This window comes from Lampetra fluviatilis, chromosome 66 (assembly GCF_964198595.1).
Source record: "Lampetra fluviatilis chromosome 66, kcLamFluv1.1, whole genome shotgun sequence".
In the NCBI taxonomy this organism is placed as follows: domain Eukaryota; kingdom Metazoa; phylum Chordata; class Hyperoartia; order Petromyzontiformes; family Petromyzontidae; genus Lampetra; species Lampetra fluviatilis.
In genome coordinates this window covers 6,032,179-6,049,072 of record NC_136340.1, presented here as the reverse complement: position 1 = coordinate 6,049,072, position 16,894 = coordinate 6,032,179, and the positions used below count along the sequence as shown (strand labels likewise).

The 16,894-nt window shown below is 50.3% G+C and overlaps 1 protein-coding gene across 1 annotated transcript in view; it reads right to left on the bottom strand.

Annotated features, from left to right (window-relative positions):
* LOC144952186 (pregnancy zone protein-like) overlaps nt 1-16,894 on the bottom strand; it is a 55,156-nt gene that overhangs the window by 29,163 nt on the left and 9,099 nt on the right. Inside the window, exons 6-15 of the mRNA XM_078882589.1 lie at nt 15,386-15,560; nt 14,534-14,618; nt 10,856-10,976; nt 8,533-8,647; nt 6,819-6,928; nt 6,117-6,290; nt 5,412-5,651; nt 3,979-4,039; nt 3,394-3,536; nt 513-662 (exon numbers count right to left, since the gene is read on the bottom strand). Coding sequence (XP_078738715.1) covers nt 513-662; nt 3,394-3,536; nt 3,979-4,039; nt 5,412-5,651; nt 6,117-6,290; nt 6,819-6,928; nt 8,533-8,647; nt 10,856-10,976; nt 14,534-14,618; nt 15,386-15,560 — 1,374 coding nt within the window. The remainder of the gene's footprint in view (nt 1-512; nt 663-3,393; nt 3,537-3,978; nt 4,040-5,411; nt 5,652-6,116; nt 6,291-6,818; nt 6,929-8,532; nt 8,648-10,855; nt 10,977-14,533; nt 14,619-15,385; nt 15,561-16,894) is intronic.

The window sequence follows — 16,894 nt, the reverse complement described above, 5'->3', positions numbered from 1 at the left end:
AAGAACGTAATCAACCAGGTAGGAGTGTTGACTGTTATGTTAGCCGACTCTCTTTGTTGTATTGGATTATATTTCTAAGTTTACTAGGTTTGTATTGTTGTCATTGTTGTTACTATCATTGTCATTATTGTTATTGTTGTTAAAATTGTTATTGTTTTTACTGTTATTATTATTGTTGTTCTTCTTGGTTCTTTCGGTAAAGTCACATAATACAATATTTTATTTTTATGTATTTTTACTTTATTTTTTTATATTTTTTGTATTTGCATATTTATTTATTGTTTGAATTTTATTACTTCCCTTCTACGTGACATTACCGAAAGAACCAAGAAGATGAATCCCTGCAGTCACGAAAGCTTTACATCGAAAATTATTATTGTTGTTGTTATTGTTGTTATTATTCTTATTTTGTTGTTATTTTTTTGTTGTTGTTGTTTTTATTATTACCGTTGTTATTATATTGTTTTAGTTGTTATTGTTGTTATTATGGTTGTTAGTGTTGCCCGCCTTACCGACTCGGCCGACAGCTGAGCTTCGGGCTTGAGGAGGAGGACGCTCTTGTCGACGACGCGCAGCGCGCACAGAGAGCCGGGAGACGCACGGATCGACAGAGTGGACATGGCTCCCGGAAGTTCCTGCTCGTGCTCAAATCCCACAGACACCTGCGCACGCGGACACACGCACACACGTACGCACACGCACGCACACGCACACACACACACACGCACGCACGTACGCACACGCACACACATGCATGCACACGCACGCACACACACAAAGACAGAGATCCCCCCCCCCCGTATAGCCTTAACAGCTTAACAGACTGTAGGGGCAAGTGCTGTTCGCGAGCACTGATGAAGGCCGGCATGGCACTCGAGGGCGTGGGTGGCCAGCACCACGTCCGGCCGCCTTTGTCTCCCCCATTTGCAATGTTTACTACACACCGTACCAGGTACTAATTTTGGGCTGAGTCGACCTAGGGGAGGCCCAGGACCAGTTCAGATAATCGTCATTGGCGTTGGCCGTGAGAGGAAATCGAACTCGAGTCGCCGGAGTTCGTAGCGCAGCGTACCGCTAACCGCTGCACCACCGCTCGCCACTCGGTAACACGTCCAATCCACTGCAGCAGAATGGGAGGCCCCTCCCCCTCCCCTACCCCCCCCCCCCCGCCTTTATGACGTCACAATGCTGTTCCTGGGAACCCCCCACCCCCTGTTTTCCCCATAGACTACGAGTAGAATCGGTAGCAACGTCACTTGCCGATGTTTTTTTTTCCCTTTCATCGGCCGTATTTAGCCACTGTGGCTATGAGATGTTAACTACCTCGCCTGGTACGCAGGAGGTCGTGGGTTCGAACCTGACCGTGACAATGCCTGCTGCTGTATATTTGGAGTTTGCGTGTCTCTCACTCTCTCATCATCACCATTACGGTGGCTAGGAGATGTTAACTACCTCGCCTGGTATACAGGAGATCCTGGATTGCAGTCTTTCCCCGTGGCCGCGTGGATTTTTCTCCGGGTCCTCCAGTTTTTCCCTCAACATTTAGAATCAACGTCTCTACGTGTTTAGAGGTATTTGGTTGCTGCTGTAAATTTGTGATGGCCAGGTCGCTCCTGGAAAAGACCTCTACACATACCTGTCAACCCCTTATCAATGCCTACATTATTACAGACCAATTCAGACTACCATAAACAATAAACTCTACACTACTATACACTACACTACTACATACCTGCCAACCCCTGATCAGTGCCCTACCTTGTTAAAGACCAATTTAGACATTGTTGATCACCCTGTGCCCGTATAAATACCAACGTTTAGCCTACAAAGTCCCATCACAAGGGACCAACATAAACAGCCAAACTAAAATATAGTGCCCGTATTGAAACGGCTGTACGCCGTATAGACCTGAAAACTCAATTCCGTGTACAATAATACGGGGTGAACCGTTTGGGTTGACTGGTATGTTATACATAGATGCAGGTGGGGCTTCATACCTGGCAAAATAGAAACAGTTTAGTTTCACGACATCGCAAAGCGTTCCTGGAAACTCCCCACAGGCTAGAGTAGAAACGTCACTTGCGCCGGATGCGTTGTGCCGACCTTTCATCGGCCATGCCGAGCTCGGGTTTTGAAGCGCTAAACATCGTCCACTCAAGAGCAGTGGCGGCTCCTGCAAAATCTCTCAGGGGGGGCAAATGTCTGGATGATTGATAAGGATAAGGTCCACCCATGCAATGGATAAATTAACAGCTTAAGCATGTAAAGGCAACTTCACTTCTTTAATATTAATGAAAAATAAAGTGACTATTACAATACATCTTGTTTGTTTCTATCTCACTATTATTACAATCCACTCAGTTTCTTTTATTAAACATTCCACTAGGTGGCGACAAATAATATTGTTGACTGAAACGTGCTTACGTATGATGACGGTAGCACGTATGATGACGTAAGCACGTTAGTGCGAGCCCTCCCGGAAGCCATAGAGAATGCATTGCAGCGCCCGCCGTTCGAAAAAAAACATCTTTGAATGTAAGTCTATAGGGCCACTCGGGGCGATTCTCAGCCAGAGTAAAATCGCCCAAAAAGAGGCGGTACTCCACAGAACGTGACATGACGCTGATTGGACTATATCCAGAGGCACAGTAACGGCTGAGATTGGTGGTGCGTCGCCCAATCGCCCTAATGAAGAAACCGCCCCAGCTCAAGAGTCATTCTGAGCAGACTAGCGCGAGCTAAAGTCACGTGGGAAACCGGGTCGTCTCTGTCTACCGGGTGGAAAGCTCCAACTACTGAGCTGCCATGGAGCCTCTTTTTCAGAAGCGACGGTTGAAGCTATCACAAATGATAGCTTCAGCGAAGTTGACGGCTTATTGTCACCACGTGCAAATGTTACGGCAGCTGCTTCTAAACGCATGACGTTACTTTTTGAATGTGGAGGGGGAAAAAAACGGAGGAGCCCGTAGAAAAATTCACGTGACCACGGTGAGAGAGACACAACCCCTACATATACCCCAGGTATAATGTAATTAAAGCCTTTATGTAACCCAGCCCTTAATGAAAACCAGAACTTCATGTAACCCGGGCCTTATGTAACTAAGGCTTTCATGTAACTAAGGCCTTTATGTAACTCAGACCTTAATGAAACCCAGGCGTTATGTGATTAAGGCCTTCGTGTAACTAAGGCCGTCATGTGACCTACGACCTCCTATATACCAGGCGAGGTGGTCAACATCTCCTAGCCACCATGTTAATGATGCGAGAGAGACACGCGGACTCCCAGCATACAGCAGCAGGCATCTTCGGGGTCGGCATCGAACCCATGACCTCCTGCATACTAGGCGAGGTGGTCAACAACTCCTCGCCATCATGGCCGCCAGTGTGGCGTACCTTGTTGAGGAAGCACTTGTGCACGGACAGGGCGAGCGTGTCAGCCACCGTCTCGTTGTTGAAGACCATCCAGGCGAGGAGTCGGGCCGTCGGTGCGAAGCTGTGTTTAACCTTGAGCTGAAAGTGATGGGAATGCGCTTTGCCTGCGCGCGCACACAAACACGCACGTACACACACACACAAACACGCACGTACACACGCACCAACAACAACCGCTATGCGCGTTAAGTCTATTGCATGAAGTTTCGAATGCTCCCTGGCAGGTCCACTAAGAGGGTTGGGATTCACCGTCAGCCCCATAAAAGTACCTGCCTGGGTATCTTACGCCATCAAAATACTCCATCCCGTGTACTCGCCCATAAGTTGTGGAAAGAGAAAGAAAGTGGAGAAGTTTTTGTACCTGCTCAGTGCACATATGTCTAGCTCCAGTTTGGAATACATACACAGACATACACAGACTTACACAGACACACAGACACACACAGACTTACACAGATACACATAGATGGCCATTGTTAACCCTTGCCACCTCCCTGTGTAATCCACAGTGTATCAGAATGCAGGTGGTGTCATTAATTATCGTACCCAGGTACACGTTGTCCATGGTGAAGGACTCCGTGTGCAGGATATTTCCTCTTGACATGACCTGAACAACAATAGAAACAACAATGCCAACAATATCACCTCAATGCATACTTACTACTATTTTAACTATTTTTTTACTTTAAAGAGATGGGTTATCAAAGCACACCTGTATTTCGGCACTTGCGTGTGTATGTTGAACTGTTTTTGCACTGTACGTAGCCAACCGTGCCATGTATGTGTAATGACAATAGTGCCTGTATGTGGTGTGAGGGGACTAGTGGCCACGGGAGGTAATGACAGGGGAGTCAGCCTGCGGTATAAATGGACTAGTGGCCACGAGAGGTAATGACAGCGGAGTCAGCCTGCCGTGCAAATTGATTGATGGCAACGGGAGGTAATGACAGGGGAATCAGCCTGCAGTGCAAATGGACTGGTGGCAACGGGAAGTAATGACAGGGGAATCAGCCTGCAGTGCGAATGGACTGGTGGCAACGGGAAGTAATGACAGGGGAATCAGCCTGCAGTGCGAATGGACTGGTGGCCACGGGAGGTAATGACAGCAGAGTCAGCCTGCAGTGCGAATTGACTGGTGGCAACGGGAGGTAATGACAGGGGAATCAGCCTGCAGTACGAATGGACTGGTGGCCACGGGAGGTAATGACAGGAATGATCGAGAAGGGGAGCGTGGCCTCATGTTGATATTTTATGGAGACTAGGGGCCGTTGCAGTGGGATCTCCGCCTGATGTTAAGTGAACGCGTCTTCAATAAAGTGCCATCTTAAGAGGAGTGTGTCAAGGCATCATTACATATGTACGTTGAACTTCCTTTGCACCATACGTAGCCAACTGTGCTATATGTGTATGTTGAACTTCCTTTGCACCGTACGTAGCCAACCATTCTGTGTGTATGTTGAACTTATTTTGCACCGTACGTAGCCAACCGTGTTCATCGAAGGTGCGGGGCGGCGGTGGTGGAAGGACTTCAAGTTAAAGATGACATAGGAATCCAGTGGCCGTCCTAATTTTGACAGTGTTGGGTGCTTTGACCGTGGAATACCACGTGGTGCGCGGTTCATGGCGGATGTTAAAGATCCCCACCGGACGTGATTCGAAATGACAAGGCCGTGGCGTGCCGCTCATCATTTGTCCAAATTGCCCCCATGATAACAAAGCTACCTGTCTTGAAAAAACTCGTCCATTGGTCACGTGTCAGTGAGTCCATAGGTGAGTGAGTGAGTCGATGTGTGGGTGAGTGAGGGGGTGAGTGAGTGAGTGGGTTAGTGAGGGAGTCACTGTGTGGGTGAGTGGGTTAGTAAGCGAGCTACTCTGTGGGTGATTCGCTGCTTCTGCGGGTGAGCGCGCGAGTGACCTCCGCCATTACGACGGTGAAAAAAGAGATTCGCAGGCAGAGAGACGGAAGCGACGGCGCTCACCAGAACATTAATAACAGGATGCACAACTCCTCCCCCGTGGCCGTCACCGGCGCTGTTCCTGTTCTCTTTCAGCACCAAAAGCAGGCGCAGAGAGACGGCAGAGCCGCACTCGAGCGTGTGAGCGACGCGGTCCAGCTGGAGGAAGCTGTCGCTGGGCGAGAAGAACGCCCTGATGGTTCTGTAACCGTGCTGGTATGTCACACCCGGATGGGCACCCGAGTTGAACTCGGGGTCTGTGGCCTGCGGGGTTCATTGTGGTGGGGTGGGGTGGGGTTGGTGGGGTGGGGGTGACACATACGGATGTGTCTCTTCAAGCAATACAACACAAATTGGGAAAATTCTACAGAATGTATCATTAATGCCTTCATGTAACTAAGTCCTTTATGTAACAGAGGCATTAACGAAACCCAGTACTTATGTACCTAAGGCTTTCATGTTTCCCATGACTTAATTAAACTCAGGCCTTATGTAATTAAGGCCTTCATATAACCCAGGCATTAATGAAACCCATGCCTTATGTAACTAAGGCTTTCAAGTAACCTAGGCCTCAGTGAAATCCAGGCCTTCAGGTTACAATGCCTGGGAGCTGCACAGTGGCAATAGCCCCATCACCCCAGGAACAGAGCCTTGACCTCTCGGAGTTCTTAGAGGACGTCGATCTTCAGATCGACGTCCTACTGGAAACACCGTGGGTCCGTGATTCACCTCCAGGTAGATCGTGTCGGACCTATTGAAGTCGCCCGTGTCTATGGTGAAAGTGAACGTTCCGTCTGCCCCGGTGTGGTGCTGGCTTCCGGGAGGACCGGCGTTGTTTTGCTTCACGGTCAGGCTGACGAGTTTGTGTGGGACCGGACTGCCATCAGGCCTCTCCACCTTCACCTGTGGAAACATGGATGGACGAGTTCGACTCCCGGCAAAGGTGGCGATTATCTGACGTGGTACCACTAAAACGAGGCCAATTTTTATTTTAGGATTTTTCTTTTACTATTTTACCAGGTAAGGCCCACTGACATATGTAGCTCTTTTTCAGAAGCAACGAAAATTTCCGACCAACGACACCAAAGTGCGAATTCATCAACAACAAATAAAATCTCGAGTGAAACTTTTCGTGTAGATGACCGTCAAATTGTCTTACAATTCAAACCCAATATTTACATTTCCGTCACCAAATTTAATTTTCATACGAACCCATCACGCGACGACAGGCAGTAGTTACACGAGTAATTTTAAAGGTAAACTAACAACTCAGGGAGAGACAGAGAAAGATTCCCTTTGCAAATGCAATATTGGGGGCCCGGTTGTTTACAAGCTCGTAGGGCGACTTCTAACGACAACGAGGGGGATGAAGGCGTAATGATGGGTCATAATACACCGCAGTTATGCTGGGATGTGCTGTGCTCGGATTACCTTTCCCACAAATGGAAGCCCGTATCGGTAAGACGAGGGCATGTCGACGAACGAGATCCGGGTTATGTCCGTCTCAAAGTTCTTCTCTGCCTTCTGTTGCATTTTCATTCCTGTGCAGGCGGTGGAGGGGGGGGGGTGCAAAAAAAGAGCCTTTAACAAACTGTTGGGGCAAGTGCTGTGGGCGATTAGCAGCACCTATGAAGTCTGGCACTGTGGCATACGAGGGGGTGGGTTGCCAGCCCCACCCCGGGACGCCTTTGTCTCCCCCCAGTGGCGATGTTTACACATTGCACCAGGTACTCATTTGAGGCCATTTTGATCCAGGAGAAGCCCAGGACCAATTGGACATTATCGCATGGAAATGTATAACGGCCAAATTGGACCTGGGTTTGCAGCACAATGCTAACCGCTACAATACCGACAAAGATCCCCCGCATAGCCTTAACAAACCATTGGCATGAGTGCTGTGAGCGAGTAGTGTCACCTATGAAGGCCCTTCATAGGTGAGACATGGTCTCGCACCATTAACCCTCCACCACCCGATGCGGTAGGGGTGGAGGGGGGGGGGCAGTGAGGGTGGGAATGTAGCAATCGATCTAGGTTTTTTTGTTTTACCCCGGAAACGTTGTAAAAGCAAGCGAACATTTTCGACTGGAACATCGAGCGTCGAAGTGGAAGAATGTTTCGGGGGGGGGGGGGGGGCGGGGGAGTCCTGTCGTGTTGTTGCAATTGTAAGGCAGGTGGGGGGTGGGGCGACGTTGCTGCTGTCTGCGTGTGTGCCATTACAATCGAGGAATTTGCCGGTAAAGTTCCAGCGTCGAAAGTTTTCATTTTACAAAGTGTAAGCGCCCCACCAAGTGGATTTGTAGTCATTTTGTCAGAAGCAGCCCTTGGCTATCGACAATGATAGCCCAACGGAGTGGCGTCTTATCATCATCATTATCGCGTGGAAATGTAAAGCGGCCAAACACTCTAAGGCTTCATCATGGGACCTCCTTTGCCAGTACAAAAATATGAGAAGAGGTTTTCCCCTTTTTTCTGGCAACAAAACAGGTGTTAAGATGTTAAAACACCAAACTGAAACCTTTCACAAGGAATCAATGTCTGCATTAACCACAATACTTGTGGTCAGAATGCAAATAAAAAAAAACATACTCTGATAATATATGCATTGTCTTTGAAACTGATTGGTCCACACCAGAGACAGCTTTCTTTCAAGCCTAGTCTCATATGGTGTTAGACCAGAGGAGGCGTCCTCCAGTCTAACACCGTTCGAGACAAGTATTGTGGTTAATGCAGACATGATTCCTTGTAAAAGGTTTCAGTTTGGTGTTTTAACATCTTAGCACCTGTTTTGTTGCCAGAAAAAAGGGGAAAACCTATTCTCAATCTAAGACTGCGTGATGTTGCTTCTAATAGTGGAGGGAAAAACCTGAGTTACCCACTCACTCATCCGTCCACTCACTCACCAAGCCGCTCACTCATTCACCCACCAATCTCACACACTAACCCACCCACTCACTCACACAATCCATGCGACCACTGTGGGGAGAGAGACAGATGTGCCAAACTCCAAATATACAACAGGCATCTTCAGGGTCGGCGGATCGAACCGACGGCCTCCTTTGCATAGCAGGCGAGGTTAGTCAACATCTCCTAGCCACCGAGGAAAAATATCATGCAAACAAAATAAGATCGGCAAAAAGAAAGATACCTGTTCCCTCCTCCTCCAGCACAGCCACGACTTTCAAAGTGTGCCTCCTTTGACAGGAGGCGTTGCTTGGCTTGGCATTGTCCACTTGCCACTCCACGCATCCATCCTTTCCCACCTGGCGTATCGGAAGTTCGCAATGGGTCAGATACAGAATGCAAGGCGATCCGCGGTTTCACGCGCTTCTGCGGCGCGCCCACTTTCGAATAATTCTTCGCTTTGCGTTGAGACCTTTTTGTAAAGAAGCCCCGACGAGGTGTTGAAGAGGACGGTAAGACCCTTTCATTAACAGTTTACCGGAGGGGGGGGGGGTGTTTCGCAACTCTTGACGAGTAAGAGCTCCAGCGTAGCTGTCTTTGTCCCAGGCAAGCGCATCTACGGCAGGTGACGCTCCACATTTATATCTGCCTCCACGTCCTGAAATATCAACCGCCTGTCCTCTCCTCCTACGGTACCCTCTCATTGATCATCCCTTAACCGCCTTCTCTCAGCGGCTGTGTTCTCTCCATTGCAAACGTCTTTCAGTGGCTCCGGGTAACGTTTCTTCTCCATTTTATTTATTTCTAACAGAGCTGTTTTTCACCTGAGGACGGCTGCTTGCATTGTGGCCGAAATGTCGTGAGAATTGTATTTTATTAGGTTTTATTTTTATTATTTTATTATTTCCCTTCTACGTGACTTCACCGAAAGAACCGAGAAGATGAATCCATGCTGCAGTCACAAAAGCTTTCGATCGAAATTTAAGCGGAGAAATTGTCGGGAGTAACGTGACCCGTGGCAACGCGACGTAGGCACCAGCCGAGCCAATCGCCGCGTCCCAGTGGCATTGCCAGTGGCATTTCCAGCGGCATTGCCAGTGGCATTGCCAGTGGCATTGCCAATAGCATTGCCAATAGCATTGCCAATAGCATTGCCAGAGGCATTGCCAGTGGCATTGCCAGTGGTATTGCCACTGGCATTGCCAGCGGCATTGCCAGCGGCATTGCCAGCGGCATTGCCAGGGGCATTGCCAGGGGCATTGCCAGCGGCATTGCCAGGGGCATTGCCAGCGGCATTGCCAGCGGCATTGCCAGGGGCATTGCCAGCGGCATTGCCAGCGGCATTGCCAGCGGCATTGCCAGGGGCATTGCCAGTGGCATTGCCAGGGGCATTGCCAATAGCATTGCCAGCGGCATTGCCAGCGGCATTGCCAGGGGCATTGCCAGGGGCATTGCCAGGGCATTGCCAGGGGCATTGCCAGTGGCATTGCCAGCGGCATTGCCAGTGGCATTGCCAGGGCATTGCCAGGGGCATTGCCAGCGGCATTGCCAGCGGCATTGCCAGGGGCATTGCCAGTGGCATTGCCAGGGGCATTGCCAATAGCATTGCCAGCGGCATTGCCAGCGGCATTGCCAGCGGCATTGCCAGCGGCATTTCCAGTGGTATTGCCAGGGGCATTGCCAGTGGCATTGCCAGCGGCATTGCCAGCGGCATTGCCAGGGGCATTGCCAGCGGCATTGCCAGCGGCATTGCCAGGGGCATTGCCAGCGGCATTGCCAGCGGTATTGCAAGTGCCGCTGCGCCACCGTACGGCGACCTCGCCGTGTCTACACCTCCTTCGTCTCTACAACGCAAGTCGGGCGGAGTTACAAGCCGGGGGGCTAATCGATGGAGGAGAGGGCATTTCGCGGAGATGCTGCAGATTTATAAATAAAAAATAGGTGCCAAGATAAATGAGAGAGAGTACAGGTTGTGAAGGGATAAATAATGAGAGGGAGCTGTAGCAAAAGTCGGCAGGTGGTGGAGGGATAATGAATGAGAGGGTGCTGTAGCAAGTTGTTAATAATGAAGGACCGAGTGTTATATTGCATATGTGCTCTATTGATATAGGTTAGGATAATATCGGCGAAAATGTGTGCGAGTTGTTAGTGAAATCCCCTAAACCCTTCACCATCAATTTTTTTATGGGAAAATTGCTTTTGACGTAACGCGACATTGGAGCCACGCGCATCCCTTTCCAGGAGCGTATCTATCCGCGAACGTTAAGGAGTGCCCCGCATTAATTTTCTACCGGAGGAAATCTGAGAAGCTATGAAGCTCTTTTCTTCTACCGGATGTGCCAGTAGTTTTTTTTTCTTCCCACCATTGTCCAGTGGCCGAAATGGATTAATCAGTGACATTTTTCAAGATTTTTTTATTTTTATATAATTGATTCCAGGAGAAACCGGTCTCCATTGATTAGTTGCCGTTAGCGGGAATCAAACTTGGGTCGCCGGGTTCGTCGCGGGCTAAACGCTACTCGACAGCAAGACACAGCCAACCTCCTCCGCACCCCCAACTCGCTTACTTTCATGAAGAACTCGTTGCAGACTGGAGCGATGCACCTTTCCCGAAACCACATCCTGGACTGACCCTCAATGCACACGCTTGCATTCACAGCACCGTGCACTGGCTTCCCATACGTGTATCTGTGGAAATGTAGAAAAGCCTAAATGACAAAATTGTAAAAAAAAACAATTCCCGCACCCGGCACGGCAGCTTAAATGAAATGGTTCCGATTATATATTGAGGTGCGGAATCTTTATTTTACACTGGGGGAGGAGGAGGGAGGGAGGGAGAGAGAGAGACTTGTTTAACACAGAGCTCCTGGCCTTATCTCTAAAACTTTATTTTTCTCACAATTTTTTTCGAGATTTATTTCCACCAACAATGTCTTTCTTCGTACACATTTGTGATCAGTTTGTTTGTTAATTTAGAAATCCTTTTTTTTCCTTATTTGTTCTTTCTGTTGTTTTCACTGTTCAGGGCGCAGCTGCGCAAACTGCAGTGTATTGGTGTCTTTGTTCTCCACACAATTCTCCACTTTTATTTGATAGTTGATTTCATAATCACGCTTTTCTTTGTTTTCATTTCGAATTTGAATTCCTTTCTTCCTCAAACAATCTTTGAGTTTTGTAAAAAAGAATTGTCTTTTTTAAATCCTTTATATTAAGTTCGCTTGCTTGCTTGCTTGCGTGCTTGCGTGCTTGCTTGCGTGCTTGCGTGCTTGCGTGCTTGCATGCTTGCTTAGAACCGTGCAAATCTTTCGCTCGTTTTTTAACCCACTTTCCGTGATCCAATCGAGCTGACATTTTCCACACAGACCCGTTGTGACAGACAATTAATGTTCGTGAAAAAAAATTCCCAAAAATTTACACTTTTTAGGCAAAAAAAAAATATTTTACATATATTCAAATAGAACTCATTCATCGCTTTGGCTGAACGTCACAGTATAAGAGCCCAGAGCGTAACCCCTCCACAGGCCGTGGCGGAGTAGCGCAGTTGGTAGCGCCCTCGCTTCCCATGCCAAAGGTCGCGGGATCGATCCCCGCGTCCTCCACAGGCGAATATATTTTTAAATCCTTTATATTAAGTTCGCTGCCACGCATATAAAGGATTTATAGTGAAAAACTTTGTTTTTACGGGTTATACTTATTCCGTTTTTTTTCGTTCCTTTGTTTTTTTCTCTCGTGCGTCCTCCTCCAGGATGAACTGGGAGAAGTGCAGTGGGCTGCTTGTTGGGAAGTGGGATGAAGCCCAGCACCCCGAGTTGGCCAAAACAATAACGTGGAGCAAAGAGTGTCTGCACCATCTCGGCGTGCTCCTTGGGCCTGGAGAAAAACCACTGCAGGAAAATTGGGATTTCCTGGAAGAGAAGGTGAGGAAATGACTGGAGCCTTGGAGGCGCCTGTGCAAATCTCTCACGTTTAAAGGGAAAATCCCTGGTGGTGAACCAGTTGGTTGCGTCCACCTTGTGGCACCGCTTCTTTTCACTCACTCCACCCGCATACCTGATAGCAAAACTTCAGAGACTGATAGCTGCCTTCTTCTGGTCGTAGAGGAAGCACCGTGTGGCTGCTGGTATCTTGGCCTTGCCACTGCGGGAGGGCGGGCAAGGTCTGGTGTGTGTACGGAGCCAACTTTCTTAATTTCGCCTACAAGCCGTACTGAGGTTTCTCCACATGACCCCATCACCCATGTGGTGTTCCACAGCATCTTTTCTTCTCAACAACCTCGGGGGCCATCAGTGCAGCAAGCAGCTTTTCTTCATGGGCATTATAGGTATTCCACTCGCACAGATTCCCCACTTCTACAGGAGTATCCTACATACTTGAGGTTTCCTTGTCACCGCCCGGCTGAATACACCCCGGTCAGCATCAGAATTCGCTCACGAGCCGCTGTTACGTAACCCCAACATGGCACTACCCTCTCTTGTGGGCCCTGCCATGGAAAAACGCATGGTGGACGCACGTCCCACGAGGGTGGGCGATTTGGTGAGACCAGGCACGAGGGGACGGTGGCTTCTCCCCACCGAGATAACTGCTATGACCAAAATGCACTCGGTGAGACTCGCCGCAAAACTTGTGAATGGGGTACGGAGGTCCTTCTCAACAACAGTGGGGAGCAGCGTGCCTGCCGTGAGTGTTGGTGACGAGTCGGCCGGCAGTGGCCCAGTGCCACCAACACTGACCGTCGTCCCAGCACAGGAGCACACTCACCGCTCTTCCTCACAGCAGCACGGGGGTGCACACCTCGGGGAATGACCAGGAGGGGTGCTTCTCAGGTGTAGACCGGAAAAAGCTGTATGCCCAAATGGTCGATTTCCACCACCGACAAATAATAACGTTACCCAAAGGCTACGCTTGGAGGGACACGATGCACTGCAGTGATCGGTTGAGGCCTCATTGGGAGCTGTTTTATGCAAATCCGTCATACAAGCGCCATGGTGATCTTAGCTGGAGCATTGCCCATGGGACTGTGACCACGAACACATTTCTGGCACTTTTCACAGACACAAATCCTGAATGCGGATTCTGTGGTGAGCTCGAAACAGTAGCGCACCAATACGTCAACTGCAAAAGCCTAGAATCACTCAATAAGCTGTTACGCAATATTCTACTGAAATTCAATCTTCATTTCTCACCCACAATTCTTATTTTTGGATATAGGGGGAACGAGGGAACCAAGGATATAGAGGGGTTGACAAACTTTATCATGAACAACGCCAATCTGGCCATCTATAGGGCCAGGAAATGCGCAATCGAAAGGAGCGGCTTTCCCAGCCACTGCCGCATCTTCAAGGCCCTGGTTTCTGCCAGAATTTGGCTGGAATTTCGGTACGCTCAGTTGACGGGGTGTGTCGCATCTTTCTCGAAGCGTTGTGCTACCAAGGGTGCTTTGTCTAATGTGACGAAAGCAGGGGATCTGGTAATGGGTTTTTGAGGGTGATTTATTTTTCTTGTTGGTGTCTATGGACACAATAGCACATAATGGGACTTATGTTACACGGGAAACCCGCGTTATATCTTTGATTTTAAAAAAGGGGGCACATAAGCAAGCAAAAAAACGAGATGATGAACGAAGAAAAGTGCCGAAAGACCGAGCATCTTTCTCGTCTGATCGTTAAAAAAAAGGAGGGAGGGAAGGAAGGAGGGAGGGAGGGAGGGAGTTTTGTGTTGTCACGTTGGTGACTACTCAGCCTAATGCGGTTCTCGTCTTGGCCTCGTGAATTCTCACCAGGGTCACACAAAATCTACATTCATTTAATAAAATACTCAAGTGTCTCACGCAGCAACTCATAAATACTGGCTCAATACCTCTAACATGGCCATTATGAACCCACTCAGACCCACGGCTCAAACCCAGGATCTCCTATTACTGGCTAAATGTCTCTAACATGGACATTATGAACCCCCATAAAAAGACACCCAGACCAAGGGCACAAACCCAGGATCTCATAAATACTGGCTCAATGTCTCAAACATGGTCAATGTAAACCAACCCAGAGAGAGAGACACCCAGATGCAGGGATCAAACGCAAGTTATCATACATACTGGCCCAATGTCTCTAACAAAGCCATTGTGAACCAACCCTGAAAAACACCCAGACCCAGGGCTCAAACTCAGGTTTTCGTGAATATTTGCTCAATGTCTCTGACACTGCCATTGTGAACCAACCCAGAGAGAAACTCAGCTCATTGCATACCTGCCACAAACTTTCAGAGTGACACTCTCATCCAGATAGTTCAGGTAGGATGGCGTCTGAATAGAGACCTCGAAAGTTGGGAGCACTGCAATCAGAATGGAAACAACAATAATCACGTAGCGATCATCATCATCATGTACATGGTGCAATAAAATACACTGTGCACACGTACATCTCTCTTGTCAATCCACTGCTGGATGATGGCCTCCCCGTTGCCACACAGAGACTCACGGATTCACACAGAGACCCACATCCTCCTCATACAGACACCCACAGACTCACACAGAGACCCACAGACTCACACAGAGACCCATAGAATCACACAGACTCCTCACATAGACACCCACAGACTCACACAGAGACCCACAGACTCATGACACAGAGACCCACAGACTCCTCACACATAGACAGACAAACTCCTCATACGGAGACCCACAGACTCATCATACAGAGACCCACATCCTCCTCATACAGACACCCACAGACTCACACAGAGACCCACAGACTCCTCACACAGAGACCCACAGACTCCTCACAAAAACACCCACAGACTTCTCACACATAGACAGACAAACTCCTCATACGGAGACCCACAGACTCACGCAGACACTCACAGCCTCCTCACACAGACACCCACAGACTCCTCATACAGAGACCCACAGACTCACCACAGAGACACCCACAGACTCACACGGAGGCCCACAGACACACACAGACACCCACAGACGCACAGACACCCACAGACTCCTCACACAGAGGCAACCCCCTATCCGCCCCCATGTGACATTTTGACTGAACGTACATCGACCTCCTTGTCCACCGTCCGCCTCCCCCCCCCCCCTTTCTCCCTACCGTACTCCTCCACGGTGAAGGTGTGCGAGGCGACGGAGTCTCCGCCGCGCTGCTCCACCACCGCCACGTTGTAGGTGCCCAGCGGCGGCTCGGAGGGCATGCCCAGCTCCAGCTGCACGATGCCCGCCCGGCCGCTCGCGTCCCTCCACTGCGCGATGCGGTTCCTCTGCGGGTCCTGCGGTGACGTGCAGACACTCAGGTGGTGCTGGTGGTGGTTGGGGTTGGTGGTTGGGGTGATGATGGTGGTGGTGCTGGTGGTGGTGGTTGTGGTGGTTGGGGTGGTGCTGGTGGTGGTTGCGGTTGGGGTGATGGTGCTGGTGGTGGTGGTGGCGGTTGGGGTGATGATGGTGGTAGTTGTGGTGGTGCTGGTGGTGGTTGTGGTGGTAGTTGGTGGTGGTGGTTGTGATGGTGATGGTGGTGGTGGCGATTGGGGTGATGGTGGTGGTGGTGTTGGTGGCGGTTGGGGTGATGGTGGTGGTGGTGGTGGCGGTTGGGGTGGTGGCGGTTGGGGTGATGGTGGTTGGGTTGATGGTGGTAGTGGTGCTGGTGGTGGCGTTTGGGGTGATGGTGGTGCTGGTGGTGGTGGCGGTTGGGGTGGTGGTGGTGGCGGTTGGGGTGATGGTGGTAGTGGTGGTTGGGGTGATGGTGCTGGTGGTGGCGGTTGGGGTGGTGGTGGTTGGTGGTTGGGGTTATGGTGGTGGTGGTGGTTGTGGTGGTGGTGGTGTTGGTGTCGGTTGGGGTGATGGTGTTGGTGGTGGCGGTTGGGGTGATGGTGTTGGTGGTGGCGGTTGGGGTTATGGTGGTGGTGGTGGTTGTGGTGTTTGTGGTGCTGGTGGTGGCGGTTGGGGTGGTGGTGTTGGTGGTGGCGGTTGGGGTGATGGTGGTGGTGGTGGCGGTTGGGGTGGTGGTGGTTGGTGGTTGGGGTTATGGTGGTGGTGGTGGTGGTGGTTGGGGTGGTGGTGGTGGTGGTGGTGGTGTTGGTGTCGGTTGGGGTGATGGTGGTGGTGTTTGTGGTGCTGGTGGTGGCGGTTGGGGTGGTGGTGTTGGTGGTGGTTGGGATTGGTGGTGGTTGAGGTGATGATGGTGGTGGTGCTGGTGGTGGTGGTTGTGGTGGTTGGGGTGGTGCTGGTGGTGGTGGTAGCGGTTGAGGTGATGGTGCTGGTGGTGGTGGTGGCGGTTGGGGTGATGATCGTGGTGGTTGCGGTTGGCGGTTGGGGTGATGGTGGTGGTGGTTGTGGTGGTGGTTGGGGTGGTTGGGGTGGGGGCGGTTGGAGTGATGGTGGGGGTGGTGCTGGTGGTGGTGGTTGGGGTGATGGTGATGGTGGTTGGGTTGATTGTGGTAGTGGTGCTGGTGGTGGTGGTGGCGGTTGGGGTGATGGTGATGGTGGTTGGGGTGGTGGTGGTGGTGGTGGTGTTGGTGTCGGTTGGGGTGATGGTGGTGCTGGTGGTGGTGGTGGCGGTTGCCGGTTGGGGTTATGGTGGTGGTGACGGTGGTGGTGGTGGTGACGG